The sequence below is a fragment of the Kryptolebias marmoratus genome, linkage group LG11 (genome assembly GCF_001649575.2).
Source record: "Kryptolebias marmoratus isolate JLee-2015 linkage group LG11, ASM164957v2, whole genome shotgun sequence".
Lineage (NCBI taxonomy): Eukaryota > Metazoa > Chordata > Actinopteri > Cyprinodontiformes > Rivulidae > Kryptolebias > Kryptolebias marmoratus.
Genome location: NC_051440.1, coordinates 23,656,708 through 23,677,330, shown reverse-complemented (window position 1 = coordinate 23,677,330; position 20,623 = coordinate 23,656,708). Strand labels below are relative to the sequence as shown.

At 39.0% G+C, this 20,623-nt stretch overlaps 1 protein-coding gene across 2 annotated transcripts; it reads left to right on the top strand.

Annotated features, from left to right (window-relative positions):
• Positions 1 to 1,194: 1,194 nt before the first annotated feature.
• cpt1ab (carnitine palmitoyltransferase 1Ab (liver)) lies at positions 1,195 to 19,296 on the top strand. Of its 2 annotated transcripts, none has more exons than XM_017418987.3 (19): positions 1,195 to 1,353; positions 4,523 to 4,685; positions 6,200 to 6,342; positions 7,268 to 7,439; positions 8,158 to 8,259; positions 8,513 to 8,650; positions 8,784 to 8,861; positions 10,289 to 10,396; positions 11,480 to 11,564; positions 13,272 to 13,467; positions 14,413 to 14,601; positions 14,690 to 14,795; positions 14,995 to 15,111; positions 15,288 to 15,452; positions 15,905 to 16,036; positions 16,122 to 16,274; positions 16,514 to 16,627; positions 16,739 to 16,831; positions 16,926 to 19,296. In XM_017418987.3, the coding sequence occupies exons 2-19, from the start codon at positions 4,545 to 4,547 to the stop codon at positions 17,016 to 17,018; spliced, it is 2,325 nt and encodes a 774-aa protein (XP_017274476.1). In that variant the 5' UTR covers positions 1,195 to 1,353; positions 4,523 to 4,544; the 3' UTR covers positions 17,019 to 19,296. The 2 variants fall into 2 exon arrangements, with proteins under 2 accessions (XP_017274476.1, XP_017274475.1); XM_017418986.2 differs by lacking the exon at positions 11,480 to 11,564 and adding an exon at positions 10,969 to 11,056.
• Positions 19,297 to 20,623: the final 1,327 nt, after the last annotated feature.

The window sequence follows — 20,623 nt, the reverse complement described above, 5'->3', positions numbered from 1 at the left end:
AATATTTTATTTTAGCTCCATCACTTCTTATTTTGCTTTAAAAAACGGAGCATGCTCAGTGCTCTTGACACTTTGACGCCAAGAAAAAATAACTCAGACTTTTTCAGTAATCTTTGATTTCGACATTCAAAGTCTAAGTAGACCGATCAAACTCTCTGATGAACTCAACCCAAGAAGTGATGTCAGGAATCTGACAGGAGGTAACACATGTCCGAGCAACAGAGTCTGCTTTAATTAGGTTCTTTCTGTGTTCTCTTCTTGTTTCATTGTCAGGTTTTTGCTGAGTTTTCTTTTTTAACTGATTTAATGGTTTGTAATGAAGTAAATTACTAAGACAAAAAATAAAAAGTTACTGATATGACAGGAAATAATGTAAATGTGTCTTTTTAGATTTGATCTTTTATTTCTGATTTCTTTCTTAACATAGTACATCAAAAAGGGTCAATTTATATCAATTTCAATTAATAATGACTGAGATTGGCCCTTCTGTGTCCTCTGTCTTCACTCCAACTACGTCTATATATCTCCTCTTTGTCTTTTTCCTGGCAGCTGCGTCTCTAACGTCCTTCTACTAATCTACCTGCTTTCCCTCATCTGCACATGTCCAAACCCTCTCAGTCTGGCCTCTCTAACTTCAACCAGCCCTTCAACCTGTGCTATACCTCAGATGACCTCACTTCTAATCCTGTCCATCCTTGTCCCTCCCAAGGAGAACCTCAACATCTTCAGCCCTGCCACTTCCTGTTCTGTCTCCTGTCTTTTTGTCTCCAAACCATACAACATGGCTGCTCTCACCACTGTCTTGTAAACCTTTCATTTGACCTTTGCTGCCACCCTTTTTGTCAAAAATGACTCCTGAAACTTTTCTCCATCCACTCCCCGTTTTCCTGGACAGTCGGTCCTAAGTACTTAAAGTCCTGCATCTTTAATTTAGACCCCCCTGTATAAATGAGTCAGATATAGTGCATTTGTTTTTTGTTGTTGTTCTTGGATTCTTTAAAATTCTTAAAATTTAAACATTTTTGTCCGAGTCAACATATTAAACCAAGGAGAAAGACAGGTGTTTGAAGAGTTGCATATAAGAAAAGCCCCTAAAGTCCAAAGATCCTGCAGCCAGGGGGCGCTGTTTCGGCCACGAACTGTTGTTGAGGAGACCAAAAGGAGAACTGTGTGACGCAGCCAATAGGGGAAGGCCTTGTATACAAGTCTGAACTCCCATTCATGCAGAGTGTTGAACATTAGCAGCCTTCGCAGACACTCAGGCAGACGAACCACATCTCTGTTAAAACACACAGAGAGAAAGCGAGGGAGGGAGAGAGAGCCGCGGCCGCCCAGACAGACAGAAAAGCGTCGGTGAGTATTTATTTTATGCATTTTATTTAAGTGCGTAGCTGCGTTTCCAAGCGTGGCTTCCTCCTGCCTTTTCTACTGTCCAAACGTTTTCCGAGCGAGGCTGGAGAAAACTGGACAAGTCAAAGAAAACCATGTGAAATATGTCCTCACCTCCACCCTCCTCCACCTCCGCCGCGTTTCCTTGTCGGCCTCCCTTCTGACAAAACTTTAATGCCAACATTCACAAACATATGTCGAAACGAAACGGTCCACTGATTGCACATACAGGGACAGCAGGTATTTGAGAAATACATCGTCGTTTTTTTTTTGTCAAAGCGACTAATAACATCCTGGGATACAGTAGGAGGAGGAAAAAAAACAAACAGGAGGTAAATATTATTATCAGAGCATGAATGTAGGCAAAAGTCCAACTAAAGGTCATTCATTGCCACAACTTGGCAGCTCTGTTTGCAGCACACACCATAACTCTGTTATTAGGTGATATTATCACCCAGTAGCTGTTCGGCTCCGTTTATAGTTCCGTTTTTATTTCTAAATGTGATTAAATGTCTTCGTGGAGTGGGCGTGTTTGCGTTGAAATCTCACCTGCCTGTGAAGGTCAGTATAAAGCTGACTGGTCACAGCGTCCTTTATGTTTTGGGTTTTGTGTGTGTGTGTGTGTGTGTGTGTGAACTTAATCGGCTTTTTAATTATTAAAAAAAATAAACAAATCTTGGTTTAGTTTCCATTTATAACCAGTGTCGTGGGTTCATACATGTGACCCCATTTCACACCTACCACGTGGGCAGACGGTGCACAAATGTTTTATGCTCTAATGGATCAATTGGCAGCTATAAATTTGGCCTTTAAAGGGGGATTAATTTAGATCTAAGTGCGAAAATACGAGGGTGGCTCACAGTTTTCACTTCGCTGGACGCGGTTCTGCTGCTGCTTCGGCAGAGGAGAATGATGTAAATGTATGATGATGTGTAAATGAGGTATTTCTGATGTTTAAAGGCAGAAGTGCAGTGCGGATTGCTGGGTTTGGGTCCCGGCTGACAGTCGCTGCCGGCAGGCGACGGTTTGCGCGCGCGCTGTTGTCAGTGTTGCGGTGTTTCCAGGCGGCGCGGCGCTGCGACCTTTCCCCTACTTTGTGCAGCACAGGGCGGATCATGTGATGCTGTGGAGAGGCTGGGGGGAAGGGCCTGCTGAGTGGAGGGATGCTGCTCCTCCCGAGGCCTGTATGCCTGCAAGACGGAGCAGCGACGTGCCCTGCGTTCAGAAATCGAAAATAAAAAAAAAAAAAGATTTATTCTCGAACAGGAAGCCGAGCTTTGCATAGATGCTTACTATGACCGGGAAGCCATTTTCTGCTCCTCCAAAGCCTGAAAACCTGTTCGTGTGTCTGTCTGTCTGTTACCAGCAATACCTCATGAACCACTGGGTGGATTTTCATCAAACTTACATGAAGTAATCATTCAATGTGCAGCTACAGCTGATTAACTATTGGTGGCAATCTGGTGGCAACATGGCTGCCATAGCTAACAGACCTTTAAAAACAATGTGTGCAAGCTCTTTGGTTTCAATTTGGGCATTAATGATTTGGAGTCAACCCTATCTGTCTGTTACCAAACTATCTCATGAACCACTGGATGGATTTCAGTGAAAATTGCATAAGATAATCATTGGATGTATGTACAGCTGATAAACCTTTGAAGCCAACCCAATTCAAGATGGCTACTGACCTTAGAAAACACCAAAATGGCTGTAATTCAGTCAAATTTACAGATATTGAGCTAAACTTGGGTGTGGTTGTAGCTGAGAGAAGTGCTTCTAGATTATTCCGTAAAACTTCAGCATTAATTGTTGAAGTCTGCCCTGTTTGTCTATTAGCAAAATAGCTTGTTGCACCACTGGATGGAATTTAATCATTGACTGTATATCTACAATTGATTAACCTTTGTAGCTGGCCCAATTCAACATGGCCATCACAGCTATATCTCTGTTCTTTTCACAGATATTGAGCTAAAATCTGTTGTGGTAGTAGCTGAGAGTCATTCACAATACACAGTTTGTGCGTAACATCACACAGTATCAGTCTAAATGTCTGTCATGAAAGGCAGCGAGCGATATTTATTCTTTCAATGAATGCTCAACATTTAAGTTTTCATTACATGGTATCTGTGCCTAAGGCCTGTACAATCATTACTAAAGTAAATACAAACAAAATATTTATTGTCTTTTTGGATGTTTCAAAATATTTAATGTAACTCAGCATGTGCATCTTTGCCAATGCAGTAATCTTAAAAAAAAAAAAATTTAAATTGGCATTACAATAATAATTGTAACAACAATCAGCCTGTGCTCCTGCCCTGGTAGAAACCTGTAAAAGAGAACACTAATAAGAAATCAATAGTTAATGATACACTAAACTAAGATTCATTAACCAAAATTCAAGCTTTAACCAGACTCCCCACTGAGTGCCTTAACTTGGATCTTCTTTTTTTTCATACTTTTGTCTCTTTTTAATCTGCCTTTACCTTGTATAGTAGATACAAATACTGCCTAAAAATGTGGTTCAAATAGGCATTGGTTCACTTAAGATTTACAAATGTAAAATAAATGAAACCTTTAAAGTGCAGTTTTGTCTTTTTCCTCTCTAATAGGAAAAAGAAAAATTCCAGCTGCCTAACCAGTTCAGTGATTAGTAACAGACCGACACCATAGCCAGGAACCAGTTTAGGTAGCATTGTAATTATTATAATAACTTTATAAATCCTCGTAAATATTGAGTAATCATAACATTAAAAAAGAAAATGCATACAATTTTTGTTTTAGTCAAAGATTTGATGATATTTATTAATAATCACCTGGCACATAAAATCAGAAATTGTGAAGCAAGTTGTTTCCCTCCGCTCCAGTGTTTTCCTGTAAACAATCCGGTCCCATTCAGTGGTTTGTGTCCTTAGAGGAATTAAACTGATTAAATCCAAGAAATTTAATAAGGATGAGTGATTTAAGTGACTTTGACAGAAACTGATCAATATGAGACATTGTTCTCTGTTACTGGACTCACAGCATCACCCAAATATCCAGATTTGGTGACTGGAGATTTGTCGTGATGGAATCAGAGTAAAGATGTCAGTAACTTTGTTTTATTTTTTTTTGTTTGTGCTTTCCTTCTCTGTAGGGACTGTACATTAGTAGCCACCATGGCAGAAGCTCACCAGGCGGTGGCCTTCCAGTTCACAGTCACCCCTGATGGCATCGACCTACATTTGTGCCATGAAGCTCTACGGCAGGTCTACCTCTCTGGTCTCCACTCCTGGAAGAAAAGGTTCATTCGCTTTAAGGTATGACGTGTTCGAGGCGTGAAAGAGCAACGTCCATGTGGTTATCTGTAAAGAAAATTCTGCTGAGCTTTGGCAACGTTAATGGGATTTTTTTTTTTTGTCTTTGTTTCCTTCTGCTAGTATTTTTCAGTAGTTACTGTTTTTTTTTCCATTTTCAGTTAGTTTAGAAGCAGCAACAGCATTGTAAGGAGCTCCTGTTAATAGGAATGTTCTGAGCCAATAAAGACATGTTTGATTGATCAGTTTTAGAATAGCTTGCATTCTCAGCTCCTGGTCCAATACCATCTATGGTTTTACGTCACGTCAGCTGCGGCCCAATGCAGCTGCGGTACAGCAGCTGTCATAAAATGTATGGTTGTAATGTGCAAGCCTAGAAGTGAAAGTGGCCCCAGCGCCAATTGTGGTTTTCTCTGGTGTCGAGCGGTAAAGGATCTGCAAACAGACCCACCTGGCCGGCACCAGCATGCTACATGGAAGACCACAAATGCTTTAACAGTCACATGTACATATATAGAGTTCAACAAAACAATACTGATTTGTTAATCAGGTCAGATATTAGCAAATAATTCAGTCCTACACACCTTGATCACTGCTGTACCACCCTGCTGCTGCTGCTGCTGTGTCAGTCATGTGACATTGTACTGACATGAAACATAAACACTAAAGTTCTGGGCGAAACAGTAGCAGAGCTGAAGAAGCAGTTATGGCATGGAAAGAATGACAGCCAGTGTGGAAAATCCCCATGGCGACAGAGCCAACACAACTTCATTTTTGCTGTTAAGTGTTTTCTCCGTGTGGAACTTTTTGGGTCGATGGTGCACAAGCAATCTTTACCGGTTAGCAGTGTTAGCATCCTCGCAGCTATGTGAGCTTTCATTTCTCACATCTATGTGGGACATGGTCGGCTCTGTTAGTGATGATGAAGGGCAGAGACAGCTTAAAGACAGACTGGTCTTTGCAGCAATTCTCCAGAACTGCAAGTACCTTGAGTTAGGCTCATATGTTCATGAGTAACATCATAAATGGAGCTGATCATTCAGTCTGGCTTAAGGAACAGTTCCCAACACTGTGGTTACGAGGAAACAAGTCTGCGTCTGTGGAACTGGTTCCAAAATAATATAAGTATCAGACTGAGACTATATTTTTAAATGGCACTGTATTAGGGACAAAAGAAATCTCTAGGATATCCCTGTCTGCTTTCTTCAGTAATTGCTGTACCTTAAATATATTCACTGAGCTGCAGTAAAATGTTCCCAGCTGAAGGTCACCCTCTCTCACTCCAACTGTGATGGTAACCTTCCTGTGTATTCTTTATCTCCTGACTTCTGACCTAGTTGTCGTTTACACAGTCGTGCTGAATCACTCAAATCCCAAGACCTGCCAATATTATCTTTTTACACAGTTTTTTGCAAGTGATGATTCACATCTTTCCTTTTCACCTCTGTGTGTTATGATATCATTTAATATTGTAGTTAATGTCAGCTTTAGTCATCCTACTTTTGAATGTTTCACAGAATGGGGTGATGACCGGCGTGTACCCCGGCAGCCCGGCTGGCTTCATGATCGTGGTTGTGTCCTACATGTCGTACAATAAATACAAACAGCTGGATCCATCTCTGGGGCTGATTGCCAAGCTGGGTCAACACATTCCCATCAGGTGAGACCTCTGATGTCTGTGTCGGTTTTATTGTTAAAGCACTTCATAAACAATTAGGAGTTGCATGAAAGTTCTCTACAACAACAACCAAAAAAAATAAACCAACTCCAAATCAACAAAGTATTATTCCTTAAATAAACTGTCTATAAGGTATTTTGTTGTTTCCTTATTTCCTTCTGCTTTAGGCCCAAGTTAAAATAAATGTTATTACTTTTACCTAACAAGTTACAGATACAAAATAAACAAGATGTAAACCAAAGGTTTGGTTCTGTAATAGAAAGTTGATTAATAAATGGCAGCGCAGATATTTTTATTATGATTAAAGAGAGATAAGGCTTGTCAACAGAGTAACATTCTGTTCGTTACACTTTGTTTTTGCCAGTCACCACACCTTATTTTAACCTTTGCCAACCATGTTATTCAAATTTTCCACTTCTGTTTTATTGATACTGATAGGCAGTTTCCTCCAGTCTGTTTTCTGTTTACGACAGAATTACTCAGAAATCGTTCATACTTCGCTGTTGTTTGATTATCTTTTAATTATTTGTGGTACTTCTGTTTCATTCATACCTACAGCTGCTCAAAGTTTAGGATTAATGGGTTGTGTTGTGTGTCTGCATGCACGTGTGTTAAATAATGCAGCCCTTATCAGTCATAATGGAAGCTGTCTTTGTTGACTTTGGACTGGCCTAGTCAGGCAGCTGCTGTGTAGTTTTAATTGTCCAGTGTTTTCATTGTGCTGTAGAGCACAGTCAGACTGGGCTTTGAATAATGATCAAGTCTTTTTATTTTAAACACAATATCATCAAATGTCCCTTTAATTTACTCATATTTAGTTTAAAGTCCTATTAATTTTACTACATTATGTGACAGCTATAAATAATTTAGTGCCGTTGTTCTTTTTTTTTTTCTCCTCTGTCCATAGTCGCTACATGTCCGCAGACAGCCAGAGGATAGTTGGAGGTGTTCTAGTGGGCACGGGCGTCTGGGTGACCATAATAATGATTATGAGGAATGTCCTAAAGAGCCTGCTGTCATGGCATGGCTGGATGCAGACACGTCACGGCTCTCTGCCCTTTTCCACTCGTTTGTGGCTGGTGAGACAGTGAGAAGTGCTTTTCCATTGAACTTTCTGTGAAGCAAGTGGAGTAGATGTTTGTAGCTGTAATTTTCTTCATGTGAAAATAGTTTTGCTCCATGTGTCTAACTTGTAACATTTTTATTTTAGCTTAATAGTTTTTGCAACAGGGCAAATATGTGCATTCCATTGTGTATAAGCAATGTTTTACACTTCTTAAACAGCTGAAATGTGATTATTAATGTTTTTAATTTATGCTTATGATTTGCTTCCTTGCTCAATTTAACTTGAATTACTTAAATGAATAGCTCATACCTTTAGAAGTGAGGTTCTTTGGAAATGTTACAAACAATTAACATCTGACCAGTGTCTGATTAGAAGTAATAAAAATTTATCCAAACTGAGGCTGTTCAAAGAGCTGCTGTATCTACAGCAGGTAAGATATTAATTGTCCATAACCTTTTCAAAAATCCCACATCAAGAGACCTGAACTATTTGTTTAAAACATTTCTGTAAATTTCTATTCTGAAGGTTCTGCACCCAGGTGAATAATTAGTGTATTTTCTGATGTTATTCGGTCCAGTCAAAGATGCTGTTTCATTCTTGCTGCTTTATTTGCTAGCTTCGTTTGAGTTTAACCTGCTTGTTTTATGTTTGCACTTTACACCATACTGTGTAGGTTGCATTTCAAACTAAAAAATAAGTTTTAAAGTGTCTTATCTTTGCTGCATGTCCAGTTACTGGTGAAGATCTTCTCTGGCAGGAAGCCAATGCTCTACAGTTTCCAGAACTCCCTGCCTCGACTACCTGTTCCCTCTGTCAAGGACACCTGCATGAGGGTAATTTCAGTTCCTCACTTCCTTGACTGAGCTAGTACTCTGAGTCATTTAAATTATTCTTAACCATCCTAGCTTTTGACTGAAGCTGTTGTTCATGTTTTAAGAAAAATTAGAGCAGACATAACGATTATAGAAAGACTGAAGAAGATTTAAATGACCCTAACCCTAACTTCTTACATACGCTGATCTACAGCGTGGTTATTAAAACATATTGTCTCTTTACTTTACTCACTGTGATTCTGTCTCCTTACAGTACCTGGAGTCGGTGCGCCCACTAATGGATGACGGGCAGTTTGAAAGGATGACAGCTTTATCTAAAGACTTTGAGAAGAATCTGGGACCCAGGCTGCAGTGGTACCTGAAACTCAAGTCCTGGTGGGCATCCAACTATGTAAGTTGGAAGGAAACTCTGTTCTTCTCCACCCTTTTTGTTACGGTTTCAGCTACTGTTTTTGGGTACTGAATAAAGCTGTAACTGAAAAGCAGATTGTTTGGTAACTTCTTTCTCTTCTTGTCTGGTTCAGGTTAGTGACTGGTGGGAGGAGTATATTTACCTGAGAGGCCGTGGACCCATCATGGTCAACAGCAACTATTATGCCATGGTAAGTCGTCTCTTTCCTGATTGTCTGTTAAGGAACAATGACTTGATTCTGTCCTTTGTTTAAAAATGACAAAAGCCTCCCCTCATAAGTTGTGATCAGTTTTTTTTGAAAATGTGGGGAAAAAGACCTATCCAAACAATTTCTAACAACTTCCAGTACTTTTCATCATTTATTTGATCCCTTAGTTTGTAGTTTGCTATAAAAGCACATTAGAAACTTTGTGGTGAATAGCCAGTTGTCAAGCTTCACATTTCAGATAAAATTGTGAATTCTGAAAGTAAATATTCAAAAATAATTTGATAATCATGTTTGTTATCTGTATGTTAGGTTAGGTGTCAAAGAATCACCCATGTGAATGTCAGGATACAGATTTTAGCTGCAACATGTTGCCATGTAACAAAAAGAGGAGTTTTACTCACTATAACTTATCAGTGTTTGCGATGTTATGGCTGATTCCTTGTATTGTGATGCATCAGTGTGCCAGAGGGGTATACTACAAACCAGTGCCTGCTTAGCCAGCAGAAAGTTGGAGTTTTTTGTATCATGAAGGAAGATCTCCTTGGCTAAACCTCTATGGTAACAGGCTGAACTCATTTCCTGCTTGTGGACACTTTATAGCTCAAGTAAGAAGGTGCAGACAGCAGAGTAATACAATTTACTTTACTTAGGTCCAACTTTCAAATCTTTGGTCAACTTTCGGCTCAGCATAGCTGTTAATCTGACATTAAAAATGCATCAACATGACCAGACCCTTTTAAAAGCCTCTTAAACATGTCAGTGACAGAGCTGCTCTTTCATTCAAGTTTTAGCCAACAAGAAGTTTTACCTCGTGGAGGAAGATACTGCATTTACATTTTTGCCAGCACTATTTAATTTAAATTGTTTTACCTTGGTAATAGGCTGTTCCACATATATAGTAATTAAAATTTAGTTTGAAATGTTGATGCATTTTTTCTGCAGATGCTTTAAAAAAGATCTAAAAGGAGTCTGAAGAAAGTTTAACGTCTGTGTCGATAGTGTGATCCAACTAGAATTCCTCCTGTGAGCGTCTGTGTATTGATCTGGTGTGTGAACACTGATGATTGGAGATGGTGTAACACGGTGGTGTCCAACCCTGCTCCTGGAGGGCCACTATCCTGCATGTTTCAGATGTTTCTCTGCTCTGTCACGTCTGATTTGAATGACTGAGTGATTAACAGACTTCTGCAGAACTTTAAGTCCTGCTGAAGAGCAGGGAAACAACCAACACATGCAGGGTAGTGGCCCTTATTTTAGACAGTAAAAAAATAACAAGTGTTTACCAACACGAGCAACCTCTGTAAGTGTTAAAATTGCACGAGAAACTCTGAACAGAGAGTTGGAACAGAGAGGAATTTGTTCAAATGTGTGACCAAGAATCGATGTAATTCTAATAACTTTGTCCACAGGACTTCTTGTACGTGTTCCCCACGTCCGTCCAGGCTGCCCGGGCAGGTAATGCCGTTCATGCCATCATGCTCTACAGGAGAAAACTGGACAGAGCTCAGATCAAACCAGTGAGTATTTTTTGTTGTAAATGTTTAACTTTCTCTATTAGTAATTGTTCAATATTAGCTGTTATCTCAGTGTGTTTGCCTTTTAAGTTCCCAATAAGAGCTCCTTATCTTTCACAATCTTTTCTTGTGTACTTTGAAGTAAGTTTGAAATCCAGCCTCACTAATGATTATGTAGATCCATGATGTCGTCTCAGCTGACTTTGTCTCACTCTGACTTTTTGCTTAGTCTAATAATAAATTGTGATTACCAGCAGAACAATACTGTAAATGTTTTCTGAAGATTTCCTTGGTAGCACTTAATATACACTTGTGATTGAACTGACACTCTGTATTGTCTTTTCCTGCACCTTTTGTCAGTCTTCTGTCCACCTGCATGACGCTAAAATGCACATTCTACCAGTATTTACAAAGTAAAACAATTTGTTGTGTAAACACCAAGCTAACTCTTGCTGAAACAAATTGCGTGCATTTGTAGAAACTCCTAAATGCACGAGCTTGCTCTGTTCCACTCTCACATTGGTTTGTCTGTGTTTTACTGTTTTATCCTTTCGCTGTGACGGACGCTGCGTTAGATATACTTGCTGGCGAACAAGGTACCTCTGTGTTCTGCTCAGTGGGAGCGAATGTTTAACACTTCCCGCGTCCCTGGTGTGGAGACAGGTAAGAGGAGCGCACATCAGCTGTGCCCCACTGCCATGTGACCCTGGCAGTTGCCACGGCAACAGACTCTTTGAAACTGGGACTGCTGTACTCAATCCCAGGAGCACGACCCTGAAAATTTGGCTATAAAAATAAGTTTGAATATCCTGGAAATGTTCTGCAGTATCAGTAAAAATCTATTGTTGCGTCAGGGCTTTGCTGGTGGTTTTGAGTTGGTGGCCCGCTGGTTTCTGGACCCTGCTCGTCCCTCTTTCCCTCTCAGCTTTCTGATATCCCCTTCCTCATTAAACCAATTTTTCATCAGCCCTACTTTGCTTCATCCATGCTTTTCTCCATATAGTCGTGTGTCTGCTGCTGTTCTCTGGGGATTTTAGTGAATTACTTTGTCATCTGTGTGTTTGACTCTCCCCTTTTGCTTTTCAGCTCATGCTCCTACACACTATTCCCATGTGCTCAGCCCAATACGAGCGTATGTTCAACACGACTCGTGTCCCAGGTGTAGAGACAGGTAGAGTCTTTAGCAGTGCCGCCTCCTCCACACTACTCCTGCTGTACTTCTCCTCAGGACATGTGTCTGTGTGTATGGATTAGAACCAATTAGACCTCCAAAAACTATTAATGCATGTGTGCACAGCAATGCACATTTCAGTATTAATTTGCATGAGACTGAAATCTAGTTTCTGCATTTTTGGAGGACAAAAAAATGTAAATCAAACTATTATGCTAACAAGAAAACATACAGTGTGCATATTATGATAAAGCAAATATAGGATCCCCCCTCCTCCCCCCCAACTTCTAATTGTGCTTATAAAATACTTTTGGTTCTGTTTAGTGCTGCAGAAATCTTTGTTTTTCTCACTTAAAAAAAAGAAAAAATTTGAATAAAAGAAGAGTTGTGGTTGTCATGGACAGATTAGCATATTTTAGGCACAGTTAGTGTGTTGAGGGTTTTATTGAGTCAAATTCCTGTTTCCAAACCAAAATCAGATCAAAATAGATGTCAGATTTTGAAGTTGGTGACGTAACTTTATCTAAATGTATGAAAAAAAAAAGGTGAAAACTAATCAGACAGGGAGCAACTTATTTATATTTTTGCATAACTGTTGTTTATTTCTTTTCTTGTAGACAAAAAGAAAGGACATCTATAAACCTAGATATCAGAGTCATAGTCTACATTTTGTCCTTTAAGTTCTTGTTTGGACTGGTCTGGGTATTTTCAGATATCAGATAAACCTAATAATACGATACCTAAAGACCCATGTTTTTCAAATTACATTTCTTTTAAATATTTGATTTTTTTTTCTAGATTTGCTCGGGGAGGAGCATCGGGTTGTATTTCAAAAAACAATTTATTTTTTTTTTGGAATAAATGCAGCTAATCTTAAATACCTTTCCACTAATTATTGAACCTATTTTTGTACAGTCAGAAGTGTCCTTACTGCAAGAAAGCACAGTAGGCAGAGTATTATGTGGCTGTGAGCTTATTGTTCCTATGGGTTCCTCCTGGGTTTAAATACCATCCCTTTTATTTCTTACCTTTAACTGGATCAATGCTTGTTTGAACACTGGCCATCACCAGAACCTTAATAGAACTAAAACAAATTCCTACACATTATGTTGCTTTTGAATTGGTTTCTTTTTCTTATGTGCTGCTCAAACAAACATTGCCTTTTAGTTCATTGTACTCCCATCCACCCCATCCCCTGTTCCCCAAATTATTTTCCCTTTTCATCTCACTTCCTGCACGTCCCATTTCAAGCTCCTTTAGTTTAGGAACTGGGTCACCCCTACCAGTGTACACACACACACACACACACACACACACACACACACACACACACACACACCTGGAAGTTTTGCACGTTAAATAAGTAACTTGTAACAACATTGATGTCACATTGCTTTGGTAGTGTGGACATGAACAGGTTACTAATACTTCTAGTCTTCTCTGAAATAAAAAAATGTGACATCCACTTTGAGTTTAGATTACTGATTTCAGAAGCAGTAATTTAAAAAAAAAACAATTTTACATTGTTAAAAATAATTCTAAGTCATTCAAATTATTTTTGGCATGAAAGAACTTCTGTAGAAAATTACTTTAAAAAAAAACATTAACAAAAGATAAACATATTCCCCTTTTTTAACCAACTGTCTCCCCGACTGTATTTGTATTTCCACTTCCTTTTCTTTTCTACCGTTGGTTTTTCTCAATTAGACACAATTCAGCACGTGAACGAGAGCAAACACATCGCCGTGTACCATCGGGGCCGTTTCTTCAAGGTGTGGATGTTTTATGATGGACGGCTGCTGCTGCCACGGGAGATTGAGCAGCAGATGGAGAGGATTTTGGCAGACAAGTCGGAGCCGTTTCCAGGAGAGGAGAAACTAGCAGCACTCACTGCAGGAGACAGGTGGGTGGAGGCCACACTGAGCGCTGTCTATGTGGAAACACTTCTTACTTTAAGCTCAAATGGTGTTCACTGAGGATTGTTCAGAGTTGGACTAAATGGACACAGTAATTTTATAGAGATGTCAAGATCACATGTTACACAGCACTGGCATTTTGAGATGGACATTAATATTAAAATGTTTAGAATAACACAGAAAGAAGAAACTTTCTTCTCAAAACTTCATTTGTGTTTCTAAGAAGTTGTAATTTTTTTGCAACAAAGAATGGTAATTTGTAAAGTCTTCAAATAAATTGAAGCTCCCCTGGTGTAACATTTATATTCACCAATTTAAACAAAAATGTAACTGTATGAAAATGTAAATTTGACTAGCCCAAGATTTCTGCCCCCAGCGTCTCCTCTGCTGTGCCTTCTCTTTAAATTTGTAATTTTTAGGTAAAATAGCCATAAAGGTTTGAACTAGTAAATGATTTTTAGGAAGTGGAACAAATAATAATACAAGGTTGCATACAGAGTTGAAGAATCAGAATACCATTTACTTTGTATTACTTTCAGCAATCTTAGAAATGCAGTATTAGTGGTTTAATAACCCTGTGAGCTGCAACGTCATGCTGTTTTTCATTTGTTTTTATTTATTTGCACATGAAAGACAAAAGTAAACTGAACAGAAAAGGTTTAAATCACTGTGCAGGAGAAGTGAGAAGTTAGTTGGAGCTTATAAAGATGCCACCGTACAAATATAAACCTACTGGGGGGAAAAAAGAAGACAAAAGATGTAAAACATATACCATTTTTATTATCTTTCTGCTGTAGCGACTTATAAACAATTCAAACATATTTTATACTGCCATCCTCATTGCACCGACTCCATGATCATGAACTTATGTTTGTCTCCTTCTAATACAATATAACAATATAACAATATTTCTGTTTTCATGCCTTCTGTAGGACCCCTTGGGCAAAGGCCCGCGACACGCACTTCTGCCGAGGTAAGAACAAACAGTCTCTGGATGCCATCGAGAAGGCCGCTTTTGTCGTAACCCTTGATGACACCGAGCAGCGTTACGACTTAACCAACAAAGTCAAATCTCTGGACAGTTATGCCAAGTCCCTTCTCCATGGAAAGTGCTACGACAGGTGGGTCAGAACGGCGTGATGAAACTGATCAGACATTTCATAAATCACATATCTCACAAACTCATTTTGTTTTTGTTTTTTTTTTCAGGTGGTTTGATAAGTCCATTAATCTGATCATTTACAAGAATGGCACCATGGGACTGAATGCAGAACACTCCTGGGCGGATGCTCCAATAGTCGGCCACCTGTGGGAGGTAACACCCTTCACCCTTGGTCTTTGATTGCTTTTTGTGTCTTTTTCATTATTTCACAAAAAAAGTAATTAAAGTTTACAAGAATACAACTTGTCTTTCATGACTTTTAGAAAATCACAATGTAGCTGAACAATCTAAACAAAATAACTTTAAAAAAGTAACAAAATGTCAGTCATTTTAAGACTTTTCTGTCCTGCAGCATGTACTTTCCATGGATCCTGTTAAACTGGGATATGCTGAGGATGGTCACTGCCGTGGGAAGCCTCACCCCAACCTGCCTGGTCCTCAACGACTGCAGTGGGACATTTCTGATGAGGTGAGACTGTGCATGTTGTACTAGAGCTTGATATTTCTATGACAATAAAGTAACTTATTTTATTTTAGTTAATACTATAGAATGACTTTCCTTAAAAAAAAACACTTCAGGTATATTACTACTTTTGTCAGGCTGCTTTAGTCAAGTAAAACATACAACTCTGTTGTATTTTCTAGTGCCAGGAAGTCATCGAGAGCTCATTGACAGTAGCCAGGAATCTGGCAAATGATGTGGACTGTCACATCATTCCATTCCATGACTTTGGAAAGGGGCTGATTAAGAAGTGCCGCACCAGTCCAGATGCCTTCATCCAGATCGCTCTACAGCTGGCCCACTATAGAGTAAGCGCTTGTTTTCATCTAATGTTTAAACTAATTACATACTGATATTTTAAGCTTTCAACCTTTCAGGATTTTAGTTTTTTTTTTTTCAGGACAAAAACAGATTTAATTAAGTTGCACTCTCTGTTATCGCCACCAGAGGCCAGTCACAACCAGGCATCCAGCCATGAGTCGAACCAAATGAAAATGTTATGAGGATGAATTTTGAGGCTTGTTTACTTATTACTGTAACAGTTTATCTGAAAATGAGCAGCTCAGTTTAGTCTACATTTGAGATCATTGGTGGTTCGTTTTTGGTAATAAAAGAATTAATCACAGTTTAAGAATGGTGTGTCATGCTAATTCCAGTGTTTAGGTAAAACAATTTGAAGTTTTAAAATGTTAAAAATGCATTAGTAACTCACGGTTTGTCAATTTTAAAACTAATGCTAGATTTTGTTATGTCTCCACAGGACAAAGGGAAGTTCTGTCTGACATACGAAGCCTCCATGACCCGCTTGTTCCGTGAGGGGCGAACAGAAACCGTGCGCTCCTGCACCGTGGAGGCTTGTGACTTTGTTCGTGCCATGCTCAGAAATGAGCCCGTAAGTTTCAACAACATCCCCTCAACTCTGAAAAACGGTGCTAACGACCGAATCTTGTTTAAGGATGCAAACTGTGTAATTGCAGAGAGAAGAGTGCCTCAGATTGCTCAAAATAGCAGCAGAGAAACACCAAAACATGTACCGCCTGGCAATGACAGGACAAGGCATCGATCGCCACCTTTTCTGTCTCTATGTGGTTTCCAAATACCTGGGAGAGGACTCGGCATTCCTCAAGGAGGTATGAGATGTGGTTGAAAGCTATTTTTGGAAATGATGTTCTTAAATCTTGTCATCATGTTTCTTGTAAGTCGCTGTCAATAATGAGATTAATATTGTTAGAATGCATCTAATTAATAATCACACTTTTATGAACATTGGGAGTGATGAACCGTGACACTTTTTGTTTTGTTTTTTATACTACTAAGAACAGTTTGTGCTCTCCTTGATCTGTGAAATAAATGTTTGTTTTCTGTTTAGGTTCTGTCGGAGCCGTGGAGGCTGTCCACCAGCCAGACTCCTCTGCAGCAGGTCGAGCTGTTTGATCTGCTCAGACACCCAGAGTTGGTGTCCTCCGGAGGTGGCTTTGGTCCAGTAAGTTTAGATTCATTTGTCTGGATAGTCATGTTTAAACGCTGAGGAAAGGTTTATGTGCAGTCAACCTGTAATGCAAGTTATAGTTTTAAAACTTTCTTTGTCCACCAGGTGGCTGACGATGGTTACGGCGTCTCCTACATCATTCTTGGTGACGACCTCATCAACTTCCATATCTCCAGCAAATACTCAAGTCCAGAAACTGTAAGTTGTCCTCCTATGCAGACAGTTCTCAATCATTTATCTCATTTAATCTCTCCAAAAGTACTACATTTTATTATTATTTTTTTTATTTTAGGACTCCCATCGTTTTGGAGCCAACATCAGACAGGCCATGCTGGACATCCTGAATCTCTTCCAGCTTGAAAAGAAAAACAACGATGCCAAGTGATCATCCTCTTTATTAGTGAAACGAAGACACAAATCACTGTTTTAGCAAAACATTTATTCTTCCTTCAGCTTGTACAGAATCACTTAATGGATATGGGGTTAATTTTAAGTTGATTTATGTTACATAAATAAGGAATTTTGGGAGAAACATCTGTGTGAACATGTTTGTGGAGCTGTTGTGCGTACTGTATGTGTAGGAACTGCCAGCCTCTGGCACAGGTGGTGCACAGATCAAAGTATTTATTTGCAAAACTGTACTTACTGGTGCCTTGGTGACCTGCTAATGTAAAGAAGGGTGGAACGGAAGGAGAAAATTCTAGTCTTGAATCAAGTTTGTAATTACTCATTGAATGATGTAAAGGTTTGTTCAGTAGCATCATCTGATATTTAGTTGTGTTTTAAGTTGTAAGATGGTGCAATATGTTCATTAGTTTCCATCCTTATTCTGTGCATTCTTGATTGAAGCCTCTTTAGTTGCAGCTCTTGAAAAATGTCTAACTTACAAAAACGGCAAACTTGAAGTTGAATATGAAGTTTTAGGTTGTATATGGTCTTCATGCTTCTGTAAAAAATAATTCCAAAAAATTGGCTTTGATCTGAAATGTAACCCTGTACCTGTGTGATTCTGAACACAACACACAAGACAGGCAGCTGGTGCCACGCTCTAATGTCCATTACCTTTCAGACTCGGTTGTACAATCAGAGTGTTCAGTTTTAACTGTTATGATTTTATGATGTTGCCATGAAGGGAGACGCTTGTTGTTTTCATACTCAGGTTTTGCTCACTAAGCCTGTTATCAAAGTGCCGGCAAGAGCACTGAAACATTACTGCTTATTAGGGTTACACAATACTAGGAAGACATGCGATTGTGATAACATTGAAAACTGCGATAATCATCAGTGGGGATGAGTCCACATTATTCTCCTTCTCTTTTTCTTTCACCACATTGCTCCCAGCTCCCTGTGTGCTTTTGGATTTTGGGCACTATCATCTAAATCAATTGTGGGCATTTAGGTCAGTGGGGCCCTTCTTATATTGCAGTGACAAGAATTGTTTGATATATTGTGCAGCTGTGATTCTTATTCTGATAAACTACAGTAAAAGTTGATCTGCAGTACAGTACTCAGTTGCATTAACATAAATAAAGATGGACGAAGCAACTTCATTAACTTGCGTTGTCCAAAATTGAAGCCAAACTGTCTGTTTTTTTTTCTTTGTTTTGTTTTTATTAGGGTGGAGCCACCGTGTCGTATTTTTGGAGCTAGAACTAGGATTGTGTGGCTGTACCCTTGATAAAGAAGTCCTGCCTAAATAACCCTCCAAACTTGTCACACTGTCAGTCACAGTGTAAGACAAATCTTTGATTTTTAAACCTCACAAGTTGATTAAAACTATGAACAAATGTTAAAAAACACACATTTACACAAACAACAGCAAGGTAAGAGCTACCTAATTCAACAAAAATCAACTCCTGGGGGGGAAAAGATTTCTGAAGTCTATTTTTATTTTCCAGGCAGGCAAACTTCCTGTTCAGTTCAGAAATTGTTCTGCAGCCGTCCACTGGGGGGCGCTCGTCCATTGTGGCTTCAAGTTCTGGGTCTTGGGCCAGTGTCTAGTTATAACTTAAGTCTGTGGTTGGTGGAAAGAACAACTTGAAGTATCTATGAAAGTCAGACGTGACTGTAGGATGTAAATGTGACGGTGTGGCCAACTGTTTCTATTTCTGATCGCAGAAATACTGAAGAGTTATCAGGACTTACTGTACTGTGGTGGTGCAGGATTATTTGGTAGATGTAGATTTTTTTTTTTTTCTTGAAGAAACTCAAATGGCAGTGAGGGTTTGATTTGTCTTGAACAGGAATCGTTTTTTATGTATATGTTGTCATTTCATTATGTTAATAACCTGCTAATTCAGATTCGTACTTATGTGCTGAATGTGGCGAACGATGAGCATTAAGTTGAAGCTTTTCTGATTTAAGAAGATAAATGTACACAGAATGCTTTGGTTTGGGTTTTTTTTTGTGTGTGTGTGTGAGTGTGTGTGTTTTGACATGACATTTTTACTATCAGACTTTGCCAGTATGTGGTGGTAGTTGTTGGACAGTAGAGCTCATGTTTACACTGCTGCATGTCTTTTTTTTTCTTTTTTTTTTTTTTTAAAATAAAGCTGTACATGTTTGCCTTTTTAATTTAAAATTATGTAAAAAAAAAAAAAAAAGACAAGCAGCTGATATACCAAACAAAGTTTTAACAATAAAGTGAATGTCTGCCAGCTGTATTTCTTAACCTTATTTCTTATTTGCAGTGGGATTTCTCATTTGAACAATTGTGAAAACTGCTTTTCATTTAAAGCTAAAAACATTGTTAGGGTTACCGTAGGAGCTTTGGACAAATAAAAAGCTAAACATCATACAATTTCCACCTCAGTCATGGTTTGTTCTAATTTAAGGGGTTAAATTTTCTCTTATTTGTGTCTCTTTAAACATAAACAGCTCTGTTAATCAGCTTTTCTTGTTTCTATCCAATTGTAAACCTCTTTAAAACAACCTCATGTGAAAATGAGATCTTTCCTTCCTGAGCTCGGTGTTTATTTAATCAAAGTAAAGCTGCTGATGGTATTACCCTGCCATATGGACAGGTGGTCGGGCTCATGTGGAAAGCACCCAGGAGCTGCTTCCGTCTCGGAGGGTATTAATACATTCCTTCGCTTGGACTAATCAGGGTGTGTTCAGTGGTTCTATTAAAATGGGAGACATTTAAAAAGCCTTGCGAGGCGACGCATTTCTAAAAAGAGCAGAAAGGAAGTTATTACTTTTAAAACATTTCCTCCTAGCTTCTGCGCAGCAACTATATCTCTATTTCTGTACTTCCTTTCCTTTCACACGCCTCCAAAATGATACCCTAATGTCCCCGCAGCTTTCTGGATGATGACGTTTCAAAACTGTACTCGGGTTCTCTGGAGATGTACAGTTGATTTATTCAAAAGCCAGATCTTTTTTGTTTTGTTTCATGTCCCAGTCAAAAGCATAATGTGCGTCGCTTTCAGCTCATTAGGAATGATCTGAAATGGATTTATTCAAAGACGATCAGTCAACATTTTTTTCAGTTTAAAATGCAATAAATCAGGAAAACAATGACAAATCCACGGAGCTTTGATGACTGGATTGTGAACGAGCTTTCAGATTAGATTGTGCACCTAGTTGGCAAACTGGAAAACCCATTTGTTCGTGAGCAGACATTGAAACCTAAAACCTTGACTTGCACTTTCTAAAAGTAGACTTTGGAGAGATCTGCACCCTCTGCTTGTCACCAGTTTAATTCATGTGCCTCTTGCTCCACAACACACTCAATGAAAAGAAGGGAGCGAATGAAACCGATCTTGTTTTATGAGCTTATTTTAATGCACACAACAGGAGGGATTCTTCCATTTTGTCTGGTGGTAAACACTGCTAATCATTCACCGCAGAGTACAACATTGTTCAAATTATTGCTACTGTACGTGTGCCTCTCTTGACTTGGATTTTGGCAGAACAGTTTGTTTTTCCTGCTCTGCTGGACACCTTACGTAATGTTTTGTTACACTCAAAACTAATTGAGTTGATTTA

What these genes read in the sequence shown, in the direction of transcription:
- cpt1ab (XM_017418986.2), top strand. Translation starts at nt 4,545, where the DNA reads ATGGCAGAAGCTCACCAGGCGGTGGCCTTCCAGTTCACAGTCACCCCT. An exon ending in AAAGGTTCATTCGCTTTAAG is followed by an intron (nt 4,686 to 6,199) that starts GTATGACGTGTT and finishes AATGTTTCACAG; the next exon opens with AATGGGGTGATGACCGGCGT. An exon ending in TTTCCACTCGTTTGTGGCTG is followed by an intron (nt 7,440 to 8,157) that starts GTGAGACAGTGA and finishes CTGCATGTCCAG; the next exon opens with TTACTGGTGAAGATCTTCTC.